Raw genomic sequence first — 23,231 nt, forward strand, 5'->3', positions numbered from 1 at the left:
TGCAAAGCTATAGAGCAGATCATGGAGCAACCATGTACTTTCATACACACACAAACTGCCAAAGCCTATAGTTAAAATTTGCAGTATAGTGTTACTAAGGGTGCCATTATACGAGCGGTTCCCCCCACTTCAAAAAGGTAAGCGTTGCTGCCCTCATTACGGCTGGCACCCAAGCTTCCAGGTACCGGTCGCAATCAGCCTTTCGCCATTGCATTTTTAAAAGAAGAAATGCTAATGTGTAATAGAAACAAACAATTGCTTTACTATCAATATATCATATCAAAGACCAAATGCTTTGTACTTTAATCAATTCTAATCATTAGCTCGTGCAGATTCAGCTACCTGGCTGCCAGGCTCCGGGCTTGGCTGCAGTGGTTGAACTAGCAGGCTTGTACGGTGCAGGGTTGTAAGAAGCGGGCATAATCTTTGAAGAGGCCCCAGCAATCCCAGTGAGTGGTGGAGACTCCAGCGAATCACTGTAGGTAGAGAGAGGATACAAATTACAACAGTGTCTAAATAGCTTAAATTATGGCCACAGCTCATGTATAAGTGTGATGGAAAGAGTCCTTTCTACCTTTTTTCACCCGCATTTCACAGGGGAGAAATGCTACGTGTAATTGCAGTCTGTACAGTCCTACAAAGTATTAGTGGTGCCTGAAATGCACCTGCGGCTCACAAATTAAGGCTCCATGTCCACGGTAAAAAGATTTAAAATCCGCAGCGTTTCTCCCGCACGCGGATCCGCGCCCCATAGGGATGCATTGGACACCCGCAGGTAGTTAAATACCTGCGGATGTCATTTTACCCTTGAGGCGCGTATTGCGTGTGCGGGGAAAAAAACCGCGACATGCTTCATTTTAGTGCGGGTCTCCCGCGGGGACGGCTCCCGCAGGCTTCTATTGAAGCCTATGGAAGCCGTCCGGATCCGCGGAACACCCATACCTGAATTAAAACTTACCCGTGCCGGCCACATCCGGCGGGCCGAAGAAAGAAGATCCGGCCGCGACGGAGGGAAGATCCGCAGCGTCTGGACAGGTTAAGTGTAATCTTTTTTTTAACCTCATGCCCCTGGGAAAGGAGGGACCCGAGAATGGAGAATCCCCGGCGGGCCTGATTTTCCCCGTGGACATGAGGCCTAAGTGGTTACTAATTGTTCATGATTAATTCCCACGCGGTTCATAGAATTCACTTAAATCATAAGCGAGACGCAGCTTTTGGCTGCATCACAACTGTGCGACGAAGGCTTGGTGGGCTTGTGTTCCGATGACACTCCAACCATTTCCAATTACAGTACTGACCACCCAAGTCCTAAGGGACTGTGCCACTTTCTACAAGGAGTTGGAACAAACAGAATTAGGACCACCTTGGAATTTCTCATTTTTCTTTTTTTTAGCCATTGTGTTTAAATTAAAAAGTTTCCAAATGGGATTCAATAAGTTAAAAAAAAATGAAGTGAGTTTAAGGGGGAAAAAAAACATTGAGCAATTTAAAAAGAATAATTTTAACAGTTTTTTCATTGGTCATTAACTTTTATTCTGACACCTGAATGTCCTTTAACAATCTTTTCAAACAAAAACAAGTCAATTATGGTGAATAGTAAATGCTTGAAAATAAAAAGTAAGAATTTTTGCATGCATTCTTCAACTGTAATCAATTCATACTATATGCACCCCAAATATAGTGATAGAAAAGTGATGGTTGAGAGATTACAGAGGCAAAATATTCATAGCTCCTGGGCACAAAATTTTCTTTCATCAAGACAGGCGATGTGGACCAGTTGTGCCACAAGACTGATTTGGCTTAGGGCTAGATCCAAGGGGCAGTATCTGGGGTCCCCTGGTATTTACCCTTTAACTTCACCAATTGGGACATGGTCTTTGATTTATAAAACCCTAAACTGCTACCCTAGGAGGCATCCTGGTTATGTAGATGCTGCAAACTGGTCAGAGTTACTATAACACAGTAACAGACGTGGTCATAGGACAGAGCAGAGGTCAAAGCAGGCAGGATTCTTGTGTAACGATGAATCTGCACAAAGGTCAGGGCAAGAAGCAGATCGAGTAAGCATAGTCAACTGAAATGCAGCGGTCAGGAATGGAGGAAGCAGGAAAGCTGAGTGGAACAGGCACTGATCAAAACAAAACATTGGGAAAATATTGCACCTTTTGCACACTAGGTAGACTTATTGTCAGGCATCCTCAAGAAGGAGATGGAGACAAATAAACCAAGACCCATTTGGATTAGCTGGGAAAAGGAATGCTGGGTGCACAATAATCCTCCAAGAGGTGGACCATCCATGCACCCAACAGGTGGCATTAACTGAAGACCTCAGTGGCTTGAGGATGTAATGTCTGCCACTGGCAACAGGACAGGGTCTGCGAACCCCGGAGTGAGGAGATAAGGGGAGTCAGCAGCCGTGGTCCTAGAACATAACATCTTGGTCTTTAAGGGATTACGTGAGCATCTAAAAAAATATTCAACACGCTAATTCTGTTGATTTCAACAATGTATTTTATGGAGGGTCTCTACTTTAAAGGAAAAAAAATAGTACAAACTGGAAAAAGTCTACTGAACCATGCCTGCCTTTTACTCACCCTGTAAACAATACTTTCAATGTGACATGATTACAACTTTGACCAGTATTTCCCAACTCCAGTCCTTACGGACCCCCAACATATTCAGAATATCCTCTAGTAAGAACCCCTGTGGCAATGTCTGATGCGCTGACAATAATAATTATAATTAATAATTGTGGTATTTGTATAGCGCCAACTTATTACGCAGCGCTTTCAGGTAATTATTACTTAATTACCCCCCACCAAGCTGGGTTCTCATTTTACCGACCTTGGAAGGATGGAAGGCTGAGTCAACCTTGAGCCGGCTACCTGACGCATGTGGGGATCGAACTTGCAACCTCCAGGTCGTAGGCAAGAGCTTACACTCTGCGCCACACGAGGTACATCACCTGTGCAATAATGAGGAAACCATGAAAACATGATCTGTTGGGGGTCCCTGAGGACTGGAGTTGGGGGAACACTGGCCTAGACTTACCAGAAGTGTAAAAGGAGGTTGATCTATTGTTATATCCTGTGCATTTATACCAGTGTACGCATCCCATAATGTTAAAAGGGTTGTCTGAGAATTAAAGAAAAAAAAAAAAAAGGAGGGCCTGTCACTATAATCACAGTGTGAACACGCCCTAACACTATTTCTAAAAGTTTCCATCCCGAAAGACTGGTGTAACAGCAAGTACTTCATGAACCCCTGCTGATCCTCAGCTGTTCGGGTCCTGTTAGACCAGACAATTCTCTTTTGAATGAGCGAGTGACATCACAGCTAACTTATTGCACAAGCCAACACTACATCTGCCCGTCTGTATAAGTGAATGAGAAGGACTGAATGATTGCTGTTTTAAACCGAACGATAAGTGAACGCGCCAATGATTTTCATGCCTGCAGAAACTGAAGGAATATTCTCGTTCGCGGTCAGACTTTAAATTAATTTATTGTCCAAAAAAGGATTCAAACGCAGCATTAGCCTTACAACTAAAGGTTACATTTCCTGATTTCCAACACCTCACCTCATTAATTGTTCAATTCCAATCAAACCAGTGGATCTCCTTCCTAAGTTTGAACTTGGAAAAGGCTGTTTAATGACAGGTTCTATAATAAGAGCGTCCAAGAGAGAACGATATACAAAGGGGTCAGACAATCTGAGGAAGAAGAGAAGTAGAGAGTGGAAATAAAAGGGCAGTCAATCATTAAGAAAAAGACATTCATTAGAAAAAAAGAGGAAAAAGAGGTGGCTTCCCAAGGTGGAAAAGTGGATGTATATATCAATAGGGACAGTAAAATAAAATGTATATGAATTAATGGTAATAGTAGTTAATGGAGTTAAAAAAAAAAGTTACAAATTTAGAATGTTGGTTATGTACTAAAAGCAATAACTTCAGTTATCTGGCATAATTGGCACTAGTGGTATTTGGCATGCATACCACGTGTATGAAGGAGCACCACTACTTTTCCAGTCAAACACAACTTTTTTTTGTGTCAGAAAAAGGAGCGGTCTTCATTAAACTGATGCATACAGATGCTCACCATATACCTGTCACAGTGGTTGTCAGCATCTAGTACACGGCCAGGCTTTGGTCAGTAGCACAGCTTGTATTTCCCAATAGTTCTGAACTGTATTTAGGTTTACCTCAAATTATAAACAAACTTCTCAATAGTACAAGAAGAAGTTAAAAAATGTAAAAATCTTGAGAAAAATACTCTACTTAAGCCATCCATTTAAACGTGTCTACTTCTCTTGCTCTCCCCCTGCCAGGATTAAAAGGGAACTGGCATGCATTACTTACCTCTTAGATTCCCCACCTTTTGAGTGCTGCCATGTTGGCGCTTCCCACCAATCTTTGTTTACAGTGCTGCAGCGATGCCGTAATGTTGATATACGACCGCTGCAGACCAATGAATGGTCTCTTGCTGTATACCGCCGAGGCCAGTGATCACCTGCAATCATGTGTGCAGACATGTCGTCATCGCTGCAGCACCAGCAAGGAACACCAGAGCAATTTAATTGTTAAGTAATGCTTATGTTATTTTATTCTTTACCCCCTGGACAAGTTCTTTTGGTGATCCAAGACTTACCCAGTATTTACTGATATTAGTCTCCGTTCCCGCTTCACTGAGACATCAGTGTACAGTTGCACAAAAAGAGTATGCCGAAGGTAGAGAGAGGTGAGGAGAGAGTAGGAGACTAGCTGCCATACTGTCTTCTGTACACAGCACATAAAGAGAAGAGAAGAACCTACTCCCCCATCTGTAGTACTCCATCAAAAGCAGCTGCAGCATGGAAGGCATACCGCAGTACTGAGCAGTGTAGCTGTGAATACACTACCAGCGCGAGATAGAAAACCTACTAGAGCTATACTAAACTGTATCACTGTGTGCCGCTCTGCCCCTCTGTAGCAACTTCCTTCTAAAGCTACTGTATGTGGCTGTAACATAACCGCTCAGGAAAACTGAAGCGCTATATCCTTTCTCTAGACGGTTTTTATCAGTAAAGTTAAAGAAGGTGAAGGAAAAAAAAAAGGTTCAGGTTGGGGATCAAACAATTAAGGCATTTTTCTCCAATAAGGTACATTTCAAAGAGCCTTTTATTTACTTGTACTGTTAGTTGTTTCTAATCAGATACACTGACTGGCACACCGATCAGCGATCATCAGTCCTCATATAGGACTCCCACAGTTTATATACACCAAACTGTTAGTCTCATTAGAAGCATAACAAAATGCATGTATTAGACAAAGCTCATGCATCATTGGAAACCCAACTGAACGGATACCTTGCCTGCGCACCCACCACGGCAGACACTGCAGCAACTGCATTTGTTTTGCTTTCTGAAAGTTGCACGGTGGTTGGTGCAGGCGCTGCAGGGCGGCAGGGAGGGGACCTTGGAAGTTTGTCCAGAGGATTTTCCATCAAATTTATTTTAACACAAGTACTTAAATAGAAGAAACAGACAGAGCAGTGAGAAGACAGAATATACAGAGAGAAATGAACAATGTACTGTGTCTTAATATACATTTAACTGTTCTTTACTACCAAATGCTTGTCAGTTTAACAAGGAGCCTCAAGGGGAATGAGTAAAAGAACTACAGCCACACTAATCTACCGGCTAGCAGTCCCAAACAACTATACAAATTGCATCACTGAATGTACTGTCACACTTTATAGGTTATTCCTTGATAGCAGGCCACATTCTGAAGACGTGGTAAAACTTATAAACAGTGTTTTCTACAACCGGCTTGATAACTGTAGAAGTCTAAGTATGCCATTATAATCTATAGTGTCACAAAGATTCGTACCCATGATTCTCAATTGTCAAAAAAAAAAAACACTCCATAAAAATAGATTTTGGTCCAGCGCCCTAAATAGAGGTTTGTCCTCAGGATTACAGTTCACAATAAGTTGGCAATCAGTGTTTATTTTATATGACTGTCCTGAGATTATACCCACTTATCGGAATGAAACATTTTATCCTTTTTAACAATATATGTTTGTGGTAATAAAAAAAAATAAAATAAAAAAGGGAAGTTGACACTTTTGCTTGTATCTCTTACTTTCAGAAGAACATTGCAGATTGTGTCAAATTGGCAGCAAAATATACCATGATTTCTCACAGATTCTGTATGAAGTTGGTGGAATGCAAAGTCTGGGACTAATAATAGGTTTTAAATGGGTTTTTCAGCTCTAAAAATACTGATAATTTATCCTCAGAATAGGTCATCAAGACTTGATCAACAAGGGTCCACCGCCCAGGACCCCAGCCGAACAGCTGTTTTGGACAGCCCAGTACATTGAAATCACGTATTCAGATGTTTGCTTCCTGCTCTGTACACAATGACAGCAGCTTAATGAATAGTTGATCGGCTAGGGTTCCGGGCAGCAGACCCCTGCCAAAAACCTATCCTGAGAAGAAGACAATTTTTAAGAGCTGAAAACTTTTTTTTTTATATATGTATGCTTTAAAAAATTATAATGTTAACATAAGGTCAATAATAGGATTCTGATTACCATTTGCTTGAGAGAGTTGGTAGCCTACCATTCTGTGAAGTACCTGCTAAGTGCCTTGGGAGACGCATCATCTTTGGATTCAAGTGACTCTGCAGCATGGAAAAAGGACAACTGCTGGGGAGCAGGAGGATCACAAGTCTGAGTTGAAACAGTGCATTTCTGAAGCCCAAGACCAGTCTCCAAGTTCATTCCATTTCTTATAGGATTCTCTGGACATGTATTTGGCAGTATAGGACTGGGCACAATCATAGTGGACCTTGAATTTTGAATTATTAATAAAAATAATAAAAGATTGTCAAGTATTGGATACGACACTGCAGTACAAGTCAAACGTGCACGTTTTTGGGTGTGGTATTAGATTCTATGATGTTAGAGGTCAAACGGGTGTTTAGTTAATTACATCCCATAATATAAAGCGGATTCATAAAATGCGTTACTGAAAGAAAGCCTCTTAGTCTTTAACAGTAAAGCTAGGTCTTTCTCTAAATAGATGGCTTGCAGCAAGGTTGCATCACAATCCATTTTTTGAATGAGTGCCTGCCCATACTACAAAAGGGAGAAACAACTCCTTGAGCATAACGAACAAGGGTATTTTTAAATTTACTTGACTTGGGGGGTACTTAGCTTAGGAATGTTGGGCAACATGGGTTTAGAGGACCTACTTGCTCAGAGAACCTTTCACCAATTCCCATTGTGATGTAAAGATCAAGCAGAAAGAATAGTCTTTGCTGCATGGCATGGGTCCGTTCCAAGGTTGACTTGGGGAGATCCTGCATGAAATATTAAGACTTCCAATATGCATTAATGAGGGGTATATGCAGTGTTGATTGTGCTGGATACAAAAACAAAATCGGCTCGGAACATCTTTCTTGCATCCTTGGCTGAGTTACCGCTAACACTTGTTTTCCGCCATGTAGTTGCGTTTCTGGTAAGTTTCATATGATTACGTACAAGTTTTTGCTCACACTACTGCCATAGCTTCTGTTCTGGATGTGCCATAACTGCTGCGACGGATTGGAACCCAACTAATCCTGCTGAAACAAATTGACCTATAATGCGGTCCAATTACTTTTGGCTTCAGACAATGCTACTCTTGCCACCAAAAATACTGGACTCCTGACAGAATAGGTGAAAACAAAAGCACAGTAGTGTGAACTGAGCCTAATACAATGCAAAATACTATTTAAATCTATCAAATTTATACTAGAAATACTGCACTAAAGATCCATCTGTCCTCCAAGCTACAGAGGCAGCAATCCACATGGCTGGAGCACTGACAACTTGCTTTCTAGCATCCTAGTACATTGTTATTTAGCGCATTATAACTCAACTGCAAGGTAATGTTTGCTATATCTGTATGTACCAAAAACTGCAATGTGCTTCCATATAGTAAGGGGTTTGGGTATACAGTTTGTGCTTCTCATTCAACAAAAAATAGTGATTCAGGGGAAAAAACAAATGGTGATTATAGTTAATATTTTAAATGTCATTAGTAGAGATGAACTAAAATGCTGGATTAAACAAACTTGAGTAGTTTCCCAAAGTGTCCAACAGTCAGAGAGGCCATATCTCCTTCCTTGCTAGCCTAAAGTTAAGATTTGCTATATTTTCTGTTATCATTTTCATAACTTGGAAGTTTGAGAACAAGGAATCCGCTTGGCCAGAAGTATTAACTTCAACATGGGAGAAGCATTGATGGGAATATGGGTGCCCTAATGCAAGTACACAAAAGCAGTGCTATATTCCCTCCCTATATATCCTGCGTCTGCCAATTGTGAATAAATCAAAAACACTGCTCTAGAAATAAGCCAAGCACCCTTTGTATATTGGTGGTAGAGAATATAGTTCCCTTCTTAGGGTCCTTTTAGACGAGCCAATTCTTGTTTGAACGAGCGAGTGACATCACCACCAACTTGTTTGCACTTGTGCAGCCCATTTAGATTGGCAAATGGATCGTTGGCTCGTTCAAACGAAAATTGTTCAGTCCCAGTCTTCACTTACACAGGGACTGAATGATTGATGTTTAATAAGAAAACGAGCCAATGATGATTTTTATGACTGCGAATTGTTGGTCGCTCGCGTTTAGAATGAATATCGTTGACTTTCGTTCATGTGAACAATAATCTTTCCATCTAAAAGCATTAGATCTTCAGCAGAGCTGGTGTACACAGGTGTGCTTCAAATACATGTCCTCTCTATGCAACTACTCATCCCCAGTCTATGCTGACCACCTCGTACGAAGGCCAAGAAGAACTGTTGCACAGGGAAACCATTCAAATATCAGACATCTTACTTACTGTGTCTAAGTGTATACCTATATACACATTACTACTTTTGGGTGTAAACAAGACAAAACAGATGTGGTAAATCTGCAAAAGAAAAAGGTCTAACCTCATGTAGACCGATGCAGTTTTAGACATGGTAGCTACTTCACTAGTGACACTTAAGGTCCGAACAATAGCTGGCGAAAAGGGCGCACATTTTGGCAAAGATTCCAAAGGATTATCAAACAGAGCCTTTCTGAAGGAAAAAGAGAAAAAGGTTGAAAGGTAGGAAAAAGCAAATACGAGCAACTAACCGCCCTTCTACACAGGTGGATGCCTGGCCACTTTATTATTGACAGATTATGACTGCACATCTCCTGTTCACATGGGAAGATGATCAGTTGACTAGCGAGCATTTATATGCTGGCATAAACAAGACAAATCGGCTAACGAATGAACATTCGCTCAATTGTTGGCTGACTGCACTTTTGAATGTCCTGAAGATGGGCAAACGCTTTTGCACAATAATCATGTAATGACCCTTAAGGCTCGGTTACATTTGCTTCTTGGTTTCCCTTCCAAAAAGAAGCCATGCCACCATGCGGATGTGGTCTTATTTTTTTTAAAGTGTTCCATGCGGTTTGTATCAGGAAATGGTAAATTTTTAGAAGCTGTCTGCAAGTATGTGAAGGAGGTGGAGCTTGTAGACTCGGAGGGCTTTGACCAACTATATACCTATTTTGGAGTAGTGAATGTGAAGTCATATACAGGCTAGCTGTCAGAATATTGAGGAAGCTTCTGATATTTATGCTAAAAAAGCTTCAAGAGAGCAGCAATACCAAACGGGGCCACTGCACTATGGGATAGTGTTTTGGCAGTGGCGGCGATCTGTAGTAGCTTTCTATCAGCTGATTGGTGGATGTAACTAATCTGTGGACCCCCCACCAATTTACTATTGCTGAACTATCCTTAAAGAGGCGTCATTAATTGTTTTCCTTTAATCCTTAATGAACATTCATCAGTGGTCATTGTGCTAAAAACAAATCAATTCTAAAAAGACAGCAGCACTTTGGTAAGTGTGAGTGCTGGTTTTATATACACGCAGTAGCCCAATCTCAGACTTCTTCCTGGAAGTTTACCTCTCTTGCGAATCACTTGATGGACCAAGGTCAACAGAGGTTTTTTCAGCGGAGCTGGTATAATTAGATACTAGGAATATCTTCTCATTTCCTGGGTTTTCTAAAGGTATGGACTCTGATCTGTAGGGTGACCATGCATGTCAATTTGAAAACATACATAAAGTTCATTAAAATCTAGGTTTCCATAACAATGGCAACAAGTTCCTTCTAAGTTAGACCAAAATGTTAGGTTAGCAGGGAACGTAAATATTAAAAAGGGACAATTTCATTCACTCTTTCTTATTATACAATACAGGGGCTGGAACCAACCAGATAGCTCTAGGTTTAGTGTTAAACTGACAAAATTGGGTGTCTGATATATTGCACTTAAAATATGTAAAAATATAGGAAGGACTTCCTATATACTACACAACACATCTAAAGAAAAACAGATAAGAAATGCATGAACACATTTCGGAATGCAATTCCCTTCTTCGAATCCCAAGGTCATCTAGGTTCAAAAACCGTGGCATGTAGGTTACGTTCACATGTATTTTTTTTGGGGGGGGGGTGGGAGGGGGGGGGGGCGTGACTCCGCACCAAAATTTAGTTTTTGATGCAGATCTGTAGCAGATTTCACCTTTTGAATGTGAATTTAGGTGCAAATTTATATATTTTTCTTGTGGAATTAGTGTATCTTCCACTCTATAAGATTTGCACCATTTCCACTACATGTGAGCACACCCTTAAACATACCAATAGCACAAGCTCCACCCACTGGAGGCCGGCCAGGCAGGTCAAAAGGTGATAACCTATGCTCTATGATGTTTAAGATCAGCCGAGGACATTGGATGTGTCTATGATGTAGGTCACTCTGCTTTACTTCCTTAAATACAACTATTTGACCCTCAATAGCTTGGCTACATTTCGTAATCTTTCTATCAGTCTTAGGGAAAAAAAGAAGAAAAAAAACAACTATAAATGTATCAAAAACATTGAAAAGCCCTGTATATTAGATACAAAAGGCTACAATACTTTAAAGGGTCATAAACTACCAAACCTGATTCTCACAAGTACAGTGTCCATATTAGGACACTTTACACAAGCTTAATTTACGTCCATCATGACCACGTGCCGTCAACGTTCACCTCAGTTTTGTTTTTATCTCTAAAAATTGGTGTATAATAGTGTTTTGGTTTTTTTTTTTTTGCCTTTTCCATTTTCATAACCATGGCCAACACTATTACTAAACCAAGGACTTGACAGTCTTACACCTTTAAAAACAATATCCACCTAGGAATTAAGAGTACATCCTTTAGTATCTTAGTTTATTAAATGCATAAGAAAATTAGCGTTAGAGTCTCTTGAAATTGCTTTAATGATGGGCCATTTTTGGGGTTTCTCCAGTGTTAACATAAAAAAACTACTATAAAAGGGGAAGTCTGGTTGGAAGTCTAAGAGACTGTAGATTCCGAATAGAGCAGTATTGTCACACTGTGTGCAGTCAGTCAGACATTCTTCTGCATGCATTCGGGATTGTATTAAATTTGATCAACCTCAGTGAAGATAGATTTACTGTTGGAGTTTCACTGGTGGAAACATCCTCTGTTTGAGTACCCATTGAGCACATGGCTATATCCACAGGAAACGCTTGACTGTCTGTATTAATTGGAGGACCTGTAGACATACTTGAAGAAATAGAAAGTTTGAACTTGTTAAAATCTATTTAGCTGCCAGAGAGATTATCACCATATACAAAATGGTCAATCAGTGTCCACTGTCAAGAACAGTTTGTTGGCTTCGCTTCTAATATGGCTTTAGGGATTAGTTTCGCTTCAAGCCTTAAGCTCAACTAGACCAAAACCAATTAAAACAAAAAGCATTTTGCTGCGAGCTCGGATCTGTACGTTTTGATGGAGCTTCAGTTTAAATGCAAGCAAAGCATTTGGTAAAAAAACACATTTTCCACAAGGTTTTAGGTTTGAAATTTCATTTTTCAAGTATCAATTTAGATATAATATAACCTCGAGCAATCATCCGTGTCATCTCAAATTATATTATAAACATTGCAATTTTTAATCTCCTGGAGGGTCTGCAAAGAACAGAAAGCTTTTAGTAGGCAAAGAGGCAAAAGTACAGTTTCTGAAAGAAGAGAATTTACTCTAGGAAACATCTGAGGTTTGTATAGTTTTATTTTGTATTATGTCTCATGAAAACAGGAGTATGAAAAATGGGGAACTTAGCAATAACTTTTTTCTTGTAGTATTTCTGGGTCTACGACTTTCAGCTTCAATGTTTGACCGAAGATTTGGCAGAGGTAGAGCTTGGCAGAAGCAACATTTTATAGCAAAGACCAATGGGGAACGGTTTTTGGTGCTGGAAGACCGATACAAAGTGGCCTAAGCCACACACTATTCCTGAACTTCTTGCTCCAATGGTTACGTCAATGAATAGTTGGAGGGGCAAGGCAAAACAATCATCCTGATGTGCCTTTACGAGTGTACAGTGTATATTCCACAAGTGGTATAATTTCATACAACTTATTTCTAATACGTGATTGAGGTAAGTCGCTTTTTCCCCACAAAAAACAAAATGTTAACCAGAAGGCAACAGGGCCTAAAAACTAGAAGCACATAGGTGCGCTATTTAGAGGAAATTGTTTCAAATTTGGGAATGACTGTACTACTTAAAGGAGACCTTTGGGAGACAATTCTTTCCACTAAAATGCACGCATTTTGTGCGGATAAATCATTTTTGCAATAGGGTTTAGTTACATTTTGCAGTTTGTCTTCCACCGCTTCTGTATATTATATATATATAATATAGTCTTTAAAGTCTGAATAGGAGATCCACCAGTGATGGTTTTCAGCCCTTATCTCTGCTCTTCTGCACAATTAACAGATAATTTATGACCGCAATAAGGAAACGTTGTCATAAATTAGTTGATAAGGTGGTGCAGGAGAGGAGAGCGCACAGGCCCTTAGTCCAGCCGCACAGGCCCTTAGTCCAGCCGCACCGACAGATCTCCTGTTGGACTTAAAAGCCCCTGTACACGGAATGAACACATGTTTTGGAACGATAATCGTTCAGTGTAAACACAGGCATCGATCGAACGATGAAAGACAAAATTTTCGTTTTTCGCTTTTCATTCGCTGTTCATTTTATGCAGAATAATCATCGGCTCCTTTACTAATCGTTCATTTTAAATACGGATTGTTCAGTTGTTCTCAGTTATACAGAGAATGAACGATTTCCCTTTTGAATGAGCCAACGATGGATCTGCCTGTATAAACGGGCTGCACAAGCAAACTGACTGTTTGCTCATTCAAACGGCTAATTGGGAGGTCTAAACGGACCCTTAGACTACATCATGTCTATACCGTGATCTGTAGAAGCTGCAGAAAACAATACAGCACAACATTTTTCAAAATAACCGGATTGTAAAAAATGTTTGTTGGCCCAAAATATACGCTTTTAAGTGAAAAAAATACTGTCCCCCAAAAGGTGTCCATAGCCTTTAAAACTACACTCACAAATGTCCCATTCCCACCACTGGGTGTTTTTTTTACCATTTTATAGTCTACCACTGATTTTATATTGTTATATGTTTTACAAATTCCCCTTTGAATGTGTGTCATTGTGGTCATACGGATTTACTTATTAAGCCAAAAACTGTAATACTGAAAATCAAACATAATATACATACACAATAACATATGTATCAGTAATAAATGTAAAATGTGACAAGGGGAGTGCAGTGTAAAACACACATGGGTGAAAGTCAACAGTATGTGATTAAACCAAGGTTATGTCCAGTTGGCATCTACATCCCTTAACCCCTTGAGTGGCACGCCCGGAACTTTTCCGGGACGGGCTCCACTGCCCATAGTGATATAGTCTGGAAGATTTCTGGGCTATGTTTCACTATAGGACCTGCAGAGCGCATTGCCATAAGCTGTGGCAGTGTGCTCTGCCTGCACAGACCCACAGAGAACAGTGCAGGACTTTAAAAATAGAAGCAGGAAGTTGCCGGCAGATCGGTAATATCTTCCTGCTTCTTTGTTTAAACACCTGCACTGCTTTGTACACAGGTTGCTTTAAAGAACATCGGCTTGTCAGAAGCCAGCCGATAGTCTCTGTGGCAGGGAGAGCTGCTGCTTGGCTGTCAAAGGATAGCCAGGCACCAGCTTTTACAGCAGAGATCGGAGAAAACAGCCGATCTCTGCGGTGTTAACCCTTTACATGCTGCGGTCTATGCGACTGCAGCATGTAAAGGGCTTACAGGGGGAGGGGGCTTTCTCTGTCAGAGGCTAGCTGGGCACCAGCTCTTACACAGCAGAGAATGGAGAAAACCTCCGATCTCTGTTTAACTCTTTACATGCCGCAGTCTATGCCAACTAGTCAAATAGTAAACTTTAGGTAGCAATGACTTTACTGTATGAGGGAACTCCTTGTTACGCTATTCACACAACACTGGCTTAGTATAGTACCCGCATCAGTATATTAGGGCAGATATGATTGTACACCTAATTAAAATAATGCATCAGCTGTTCAATCCCATCTGCACATAAAGCTTTGTTAAAATAAAAAGGGACATGTAAAATGCCTCAACAATGTGCTTGAATTCAAAAACGTGATACAATCCAATCACCTGGACATAACCTAGATAGGTGCAAGATTAGGATGACCAAACGCAATGACACTAGAACAGCAAAAGTTTACGTGGCCTACATAGGCAATTTTAGAATTACAGATTAGGTGAACTGATGGTAACACAATGGGAATGTGTTCAGTCATATCTATCGGTGTTAGAGATCAGTCCGAAAGAAGATTTTATGACGACCGTGTCACTGGTTACCTGATATCTCCATTTATAACTTGGCTTTCACTAGGCATAAAAAATATATATATTTTTTTAGTTATTTTCAAAACAAACAAAAAATGTAAATACACCATTTTGAAAGCTATAATTTTGAGTGCTATTTGTACTCTCCATGGTCCACTTATTTGAGGATTAGAGAGTAGCTCATCTTAAAGATTATGCTGCACATCCACTTTTTTTACCCCCTACATTTTCTAAAAGACTTAGGTTGAAAAACAAAACAAGTGTTTAATATATGTGTGTTGTAATCTTCAATGTTACAGTATCATTCCTACATTGTAGCAGCCATTGGTGGTTCTCTCCCCAAGATACATTGCTGAAAAACATTAAGGGAACACTTAGGCATCACAGTATAACCCCAAATCAGTTAAGCGCCAGAGATGTCAATCTATTCCGTTAGGAAGGATAAGCAATTATGAATCAATTCCACGTCTTTTGGTGCAAATAAAAGTGATAATAGGTGCACTGGAGAGGCAACAGCAAGACACCCCAAAAACAAAAGGGGTTTTACAGATGGTGGTCACAGACAATTACTCTCTCTTTATCCTTCTTCTCTAGTTTTGGTAGTGTCAATACTTGTGGCATGAGGGGCTACATGCAGCTCAATCAGGTTGCACAGGAAGTCCTGCTCCTCCAGGATGGCAGACGAGCCATCTCAAGATTGTTTGCCGTGTCTCCCAGAACAGCATCAAGTCCAAGGATCAGACACCAGAATACAGTTTATTACACGACAAGAGCTAGACAGGACAACAGAAGAACATCAATCCAACATCAGGAGCGCTATGTCCTACTTTGTGGAAGGAGGAACAGAGGAGCACTGCCGGAGCACTACAGAATGGCCCCCAGTGGGCTACTAGACTGTAGGTGTCTGACCAACTATCTCCATGAGTGCCCGACATCCTGTAGTGGGACCTGCGCTCACAAACAAGCACCATGTGGCTTGTTGGGCATTTGCCACAGAACACCAGAATTGTCGGGTCTGCCGGTCCAGCCCTCAGTTGAGGATTATGGTTTTCACTGACCAGTGATCTGCCATTTGGATCTCAATGAATTACACAATTTATATCAGTGACGTTTCTCAACTTCATTCTGTCTTTCATCGAAATTGGATGCAAGAAGATCCAGCCGCGACGGATGGGAGACCCGCAGCATCCGGACAGATAAGTAAAAGCTATTTCTTGGCCTCATGTCTGCAGGAAGGGAGGGACCAGCCTTGGGATTCTGCATGGGGAATCCATGCAGGCCCGAATTTCTCTGTGGACATGAGGCCTAAAGGTTTTCATACAGATGACAGTAAGAAACATTTATACACAAGTCCTTCCTATATTAGCTAATACTTCATTATCCAAAAGCTTGTGGGGTTCTGCACTTGAGATGCACCACTCGCAAAACATGTTACGTGAAAATATTGCTGACTTATCATTGGCCATTACGTGGAACCACCCTTGGGTGACGTAGCAAACTGCACAAAAGTAACAAAAAAAAGTAAACTGATGAATGGCTGATGAGCAGGCCGAGTCACTACCTTACAAACAGATTTCTCCATTGCTCCTGGTTTGCAGTTGAGCCCTAGGATACCCTATTAGCTTATTGACAGAAGACCCTTCTTTAAAAAAAAACAAAAAACCCCTCTATAAAAAGGTCAAACCCTGATTTACAAGATAGCCACCTATAGGAGGCACTGGGGAGGCAGTCCTATCCCCTTCTAGGAGGGCAGCTGTTTTGCACACAGGAAGCATATGAAATTTAAGTAATCATCAAGGAAATCTCACTGGAATCAGGTCTTCCACTAATCACTATAGGAACCAAAGTTTTCTAGCAACATTTGCTTATGTTCTAGGTGACAGAACCTGTATTGATTATTATGCAAACACCGATCAATAATAAACTTTCACACGCAGATAACAGGATATACATTTTATTTGATAAGAGACAAAAATATAATACATTATATTACATGAAGATGTACAAGCAAAGAGTAGAACAAGATGTTTACCGCACACATCACAGTCCAGTCATTACACGGAACCCGTCACACTGAACACTCCGTCTGGGCTGTTTGCAGGAGGAGCCGAGCAGATGGATATATAGTTTTATGGGGAAAGGATTCTGTATAAGACCTGTGAATTTCCTATTATATTCCTGCTTGTTATGCACTTAGAAGTCCTGTGGGCGGTCCTAATCTATAGCTGATAAGACCGCCCACTGGACTCCTAAGCCCCGAATGTGCAGGAATTAAATTGAAAAAAATAAGTCCTGTTATAACAAATGTTTCCCCATAAAGCTAGAAATCAATCAGTTCAGCTCCTTCTGCACTATAACCTGGTGCCCACCAATCCGCCACCATGTAGCACGTCACTGGTTCCCTTTAAACATGTGACATCTTGTGCTAGCAGTTCTGTCAGGCATGCTCTTTGGAAATCATTAAAGTCATTTGATAGCACCAAATAGATTTTTAACTCATGAAGACCACATTTCACACGAGTCTGAGCGGTCTACAGCATCATAGATATGTACAAATAGAATAGCTTTAAATTTGCACAGAAAGTAAGTTTCCAGCCAAGGGTTATATCCATGCATAGTAACCATTAAAAGAAGCACAATGTCCAAGCTGCCTACAAGGACCCAAGCCAAGGCCAAGCTCTACAAGGCATGCATCCCGTTATCACAGATCACTGGACCGCAGCCAAATAAATCAGAACTCCTATGTAAACAACTTTGCTAATCAAATCCATCACTGTTCACACTTTCATGAGATCCACAACCAATTTACCAAATCCAGCAAGCTCAATTACCTTCTTTTATCACTAGTGACGTTTTTGGCGCCAATGTTTGTGAATCAGCGGTAACGCGGCAGCCAACGCCTAGAAAAAAATTCCCATGGTAACAAACGCCACGTTCTTTATAGAAGCTCATCAGTAGCCCAGTGTTACCAACACATGCAACCGGCCATTCATTAGGTTTTCCACATTGTAGTATCCTCTCTGTAAACATGCACATCACATCCCGTGCCTCGCTTTTTGGCAATATGACCTTTCACAACAGTTCACATCACAATAGATATTCATCTCTCTATTCCAATATTATATCTAATATTTAATCAAAAAGGCTTGTGTGCCAATTACCACAGATGTAGCAGAGCTTAAAGTGTAAAGAAAGCTGCAGGTCACATGACTGCTTTATAGATTGTGTCCATGTCACATATCCACAAGCCAAGGTAGAGCAGCTGCCGCCCCATTGTACTCAGGGTCTTTGTGTTTCTATATCTGGAGACATCCACAGGGTTTTCTGCAGCCAGACCTATAGCGGGGGTAAGGCTGCAGGAAGGGGGCGTTCAGTTGGGACCCCATGTGGGCAGTGTTCCCTCTAAGCTGTGTAGTCCGAAAATCAAAGCACTACTACAAATTTTAATGAAGGCACTGAGCCTAATAACATTGTTACCTGCCTTCATGGTATTGAATATTTAACTCTATAATTTCCATAATGCACAGCTTAGAGGGAACGGTGCCAGTAAGGGCTGTATGAGCTATTTAAGGCGGCATACCATAGATATCCCTGCAGTACCAGGAGTCCAGATGGCAACTAAATAGTTTGTCAATGCAACCAAAAACTATTTTATTTGCCTCCCACATTTTTAGACTTAGGAGCCAAAAAGGTGATTGGAGCGCTGATAAATGACACAGATGCACACTACAGCTCATTAATTTTAGTACATCACTGAAATCCTCAATTTTTTGGATACTAATGAAATAAGCTAGCTTGTGATGAAAAAGGATTTGTTTCGGCAAGTAAATATGGTGATTGCAGTTAGGGTGGATACTTTGAGAAAAATGTAAGGAAATCAAAGTTTAAACCATTTGTATATAATGTGTCTAGTCTGTATATCTGCCTTGTTTGTGGAGTGCTGGAATTAATGAGCTGCAGTGTAAACTACACCCTTCTCGCTGCCAACGGCTGGCATGAGGGGGAGCTTACTGTATGCCAGGTTATTGGGTTCACCTTCTATAACAGTATGCCATAAGCTTCTACAGTCTTGATGAGTCGATGAGGCCAGACCACGGAGAACATAAATGTTGCCGCCGGTCATTGTACAGTCCAGCATGAATATAGTGATGTCAATCGAGGCGCGCACAGTCCAGGGCGCGCAATTATGTTATTTCATGGGTAAAGTTGATTTTTAAATTAGCAACCAAAAGGTATAATGTTGAGCGAGTTAGGAGCCAATAGTGCCCAAGTGATTGCTAGCATGGAGCCCCGACTTCTATTTAGGACCCCCATTATTCCCAACTGCGAACACAGCTCTGCTGCATCTGTACAGAAATTAAATATTAAAACTCTAAAGCTTTTTTCTTATATTGTTTCTAATAGACACCAGTTCACGCCAGCAGCCATTTCAGGCTTTTTTTGGTTTTCTTTTTAAGCCAAATTTGAGGCCTTCATGCAGCAAATAAAATACATAAGTGAATATAAAAGGTTTCCCTTGCATGAACGCAGCAGTGAAAATGAAAGCCAAACAAAGATTAGAAAAAAAAGACAGGAAGTGAAAGTAGAGGATCACTGCACATTTAGGACACGGGCTGAAACACCGTGGTGCCAGTCACGTAATTTTGTATACTTTGGACTAATGATCTGAACAGGAACCTTTTCCCTACAAAAGATAGAAAAGACAGAAAAAGAAAAATAGAAGTTTTTTTTTGGCATTGAGATATGGACATTTACTTACACCACATAGCAAACACCATCAGGTAGTTCACAAACAGCCACAATGTATCGAAGACTGCACAATTAGAAGCATAGTCCTCACAAGACACCGCTGACATTAGGACCGCAGCACTACAAGGTACGGGTATGTAGCACAAGAGCAGAGAAGCATGCACTTCTTAATCCAATTAGGCGGCCTGCACACGGCCGGGTCGGATCCCACAGCGGAGTTTGACCCGATGCCCGGATGGTAACCCTGCATACCTGTCCAGCGTCTTCTCTCCTGTGTTGCAGATGATGCCGCGCCGTCGCTAGGCAATGACATGGATCCTATGGCCATTCTGCAATGATGATTGAGGAATGGCGGTGGAATGGCCGTGGAACAGAGGGCTTCCATTGACTTCAACGGAAGCCGCCCATGCGGAGCTCACACAAAATCGCAGCGTGCTGCAATTTCTTCTTCGCGAGTGGAAAAAAAAAAATCGCAATCTACTTCCACTCATGGACATAAAATTGCATATTGCCGTAGCATGCCATGGGCTGGATTTGCTGCAGAATCTGGAGGAGGATACCCGCTCTGGATTTTGCAGTGCAAATCCGCCCGTGTGCAGGCGGCCTTAAACCGGATTGTCGTAGTACAAATGACTAAACTGCAGGACGCATGTACTTTCCAGCATAAACATACAGCAAAAGCTATACAAAATGTGTTAAATATAAACATAAAACAGATAAACTTACTTGTTCTTTTTCACATTTTCAGGTTCTGGTTCCGTAACTGAAAAGATAAAAAATAAAAACAGTCATTGATCCAGTAAACACAAACAAAAAACAATGACCAAACGAAAACAATTTATATTGTGATTTACCCATATTGATTTTACCCATGTTCTAACCCCCCTCCCTTTCCCGAATGAAAAATACAGAATTTATACAAAAAAAAAAAACCTAAGATAACATTACATATGGAATAGTCACAAATTATGAAAACATGGTTGCTTTCTTGCAAATACTTTCCACTAGGGATGGGTGAGTATACTCGCTAAGGCATTACTCGCTCGAGTAATGTGCTTTAGCAGAGTATCTCCCTACTCGTCCCTTAAGATTCGGGGGCCGACGCAGGGCGGGGAGCTGCGGGGAGGAACGAAGGGGAAATCTCTCTCTCCCTCTCTCCCGCCCGCTCTCCCCTGCTCCCCGCCACGACTCACCTGTCAGCTGCGGTGGCCCCCGAATATTCAGGGACGAGCAGGGAGATACTCAGCTAAAGCACATTACTCGAGCGAGTAGTGCTTTAGCGAGTATACTCGCTCATCCCTACTTTCCACCCTTGTCCATGTCTGGTATTGGATATCAGCTCTATTCACTTGAATGGCACCGAGCTGCAATACCAGGCACAGCCTTCAGGCAAGAGTGGTGCTGTTTCTGAAAGAAACCACCAATGTTTTTCCCCCCCATTTTATACCACCTTTGTTGGAGATTTCTTCTATGGATGCAGCACTAATTTTGAGGATAGAAGAGGCCATTTAAAATATACAGTCAACTTGAGATTTATCCTTGAGCATTCTAATACACTGCCACTCCCCTTGCTCAATCTGCAGTGGCTTATGAGCCCCAGACAGGGTCTAATTGGACAGTATAATACACGCCAATACTTCAGTATTGCAGTATATTATAGGAATAATCAGTGCTACCCTGCTTCCCTGAAAATAAGACATAGCATAATTTTCCAGGATTATTGGGGATGCAAAATGATTTTTAAGGATTTTTGAGGATGCTTGAAATATAAGCCCTACTCCAAAATTAAGTGCTGCTTACAGTTAATTTAAAAAAGTCAATTTAAATAGTGTCCAGGCAGCTATAGATGTAAAAAAGTTAAATCTTTTTGAGCAAAAAATTAATAAAAGACACTGTCTTATTTTCATGATAGAACCCTCACACTCCCCCCGTGATCATCCACCAGAGCCTCAGTGTATACCGAGTGCCTCCCAGCCTGAGCCAAGACAGGTGCTCCAGAGGAGGCCCCCCACTCAATATGAAGAGTACAATAACTTACGATTTTCTGTTCCAGTCATCTGAGCGAGGATACGGAAGGATCGGGACTGGGTGGTACCAGTGCGTGGGTGCCAGTCTTCTGTGTTGTCTACAAGACGCTTCTTGCTAGAATCACTGTAAATGGGAGTGTGATGGAAATCTGTCTCAACATCCATAATGTGTTGGCGTGGAGGGCTAAGTATGGAACAAAACAAATGGCATGAGTTGGCTTGAATTAACCTCCACAAAATAGACAACTAGTTTGTGAGTAAAAAAATAGACTTTTAGATCATGAAGCCAAGCAGTCGAACAATAATATAAAGGATATACTTTGTATTTAATGCTTCACTGTTTCAGCTGTGACGAATGGATTGAAATACTACAGGAATGTGTCAAAACTGATGCAAAAATAAATTGGACTAGTTGTCTTTGGCTACTAAGCAGGTCCTCCAGCTCTGAAAGAGATGTGAAACCTGACTGGTGGCCACGAGCTGCTGCTGCTGCACTTTAGTTTCCCCCAGTGTTACCATTTAGAGGCCAAACCTGTTCCAGCTGAGGACAGGCTACACTTCTGTACAGTCACGTATCTGCATAATCTGAATAATCTCTTCCTAGCAAATTTGAAACTACAGAAACAAAAATATTTAAGAGTTTTAAAAATGTATATAGTTCCGTATTCTAATTGTAAACTACTATGGACTTGAAGAAAAGTAGCAATGTAAGACTGTGACCACTAGAGGACAGTGCTGTTTACCTTTCTTTGACTTGTACTATGATGTGGGATTTTACTAATCATTTTAGTACCCATTTAGATTATTAAGCGAATCATAAATCAAAACACTAGATTTAAGGCCCACATGAAAAGTTGTATAGAAAAAAAAAAACACATTTCCTTCTATTAACATCACTGGCCAAGCCCAAATGTAACTGTAAAAGACCGTTTCGATCTCACTCCTGGCCTACACTTAAGAACCTCTTGGCTAGAGTATGAAGCTTCATTTTAGCAGTTTCTATTTTTCATACCGTTTAGGTGGAATTTTCCTTAATTCAGATGAAGGAGGAAAGAAGAGAAGAATAGTCAGTAGAAAAAAAAAATTAGGAAATACAAAGCCTAGAAATACGCCAGATAAGTGTATATGACAAGCTTCCAAATCAATCACTGGTTAGCACAGATTGTAATCTGAAGCCACGACTAATTAGTGACAGGTTGAATTAAGGTTCTTTTAGAGAAGCAGATTCTCTTTGTAATGGGTAACGTCTCCACAAACTCATTCGCTCTCATGCAGCCCGTTTGGAGTGGCAAATGCATCGTTGGCTCGTTCGAGAGAACCATTCAGTCCCTGTCAAAATGAATGAGAGGGACTGAATGCTTGTGGTTTAGACCAAACTATAAGTGAATGAGCCAACGATGATTTTCACGCCTGCAGAAACTGAACGAACAGCGAACAATGCTATTTTGTCACTCACTTTTAGACTGAACGATTATCTTTCAAATGAGTGAGAGTGACTGATAACGTTTCATGTAAAAACAGTGTTAGATGGGCAAGGGGTTATTTCCTCAACTGTAAAAAAGACAGCAAAAAGTAAAAGAAAGAAATAGGAGGAAAAAAGAAAAACAAAAGGAGGTGAGAGAATCGCACAGAAAGAGACTACCATGATTTTG

The 23,231-nt window shown here is 40.9% G+C and overlaps 2 protein-coding genes across 6 annotated transcripts in view; both read right to left on the bottom strand.

Annotated features, from left to right (window-relative positions):
- Positions 1-23,231, bottom strand: part of PDLIM5 (PDZ and LIM domain 5) — a 148,982-nt gene that overhangs the window by 53,733 nt on the left and 72,018 nt on the right. For 2 of the 5 annotated variants that reach the window (XM_066574028.1, XM_066574026.1), the window contains exons 6-8: positions 21,591-21,763; positions 20,279-20,315; positions 343-476 (exon numbers count right to left, since the gene is read on the bottom strand). In XM_066574028.1, the coding sequence (XP_066430125.1) occupies positions 343-476; positions 20,279-20,315; positions 21,591-21,763 (344 nt within the window). Of the gene's footprint in view, positions 1-342; positions 477-16,741; positions 19,488-20,278; positions 20,316-21,590; positions 21,764-22,591; positions 22,610-23,231 lie in introns of those variants that run through there. The other 3 variants (XM_066574027.1, XM_066574030.1, XM_066574029.1) reach the window with 3 other exon arrangements.
- LOC136573255 (uncharacterized) lies at positions 1,531-14,839 on the bottom strand. The gene is made up of 8 exons (XM_066574554.1): positions 14,816-14,839; positions 11,514-11,645; positions 9,979-10,098; positions 8,967-9,095; positions 6,619-6,831; positions 5,344-5,502; positions 3,581-3,712; positions 1,531-1,561 (listed from the first exon to the last, which is right to left on the bottom strand). Exons 2-8 carry the CDS (start codon positions 11,642-11,644, stop codon positions 1,531-1,533), a joined length of 915 nt encoding a protein of 304 aa, XP_066430651.1. The 5' UTR covers position 11,645; positions 14,816-14,839.

The sequence above is a fragment of the Eleutherodactylus coqui genome, chromosome 7 (assembly GCF_035609145.1).
Source record: "Eleutherodactylus coqui strain aEleCoq1 chromosome 7, aEleCoq1.hap1, whole genome shotgun sequence".
In the NCBI taxonomy this organism is placed as follows: domain Eukaryota; kingdom Metazoa; phylum Chordata; class Amphibia; order Anura; family Eleutherodactylidae; genus Eleutherodactylus; species Eleutherodactylus coqui.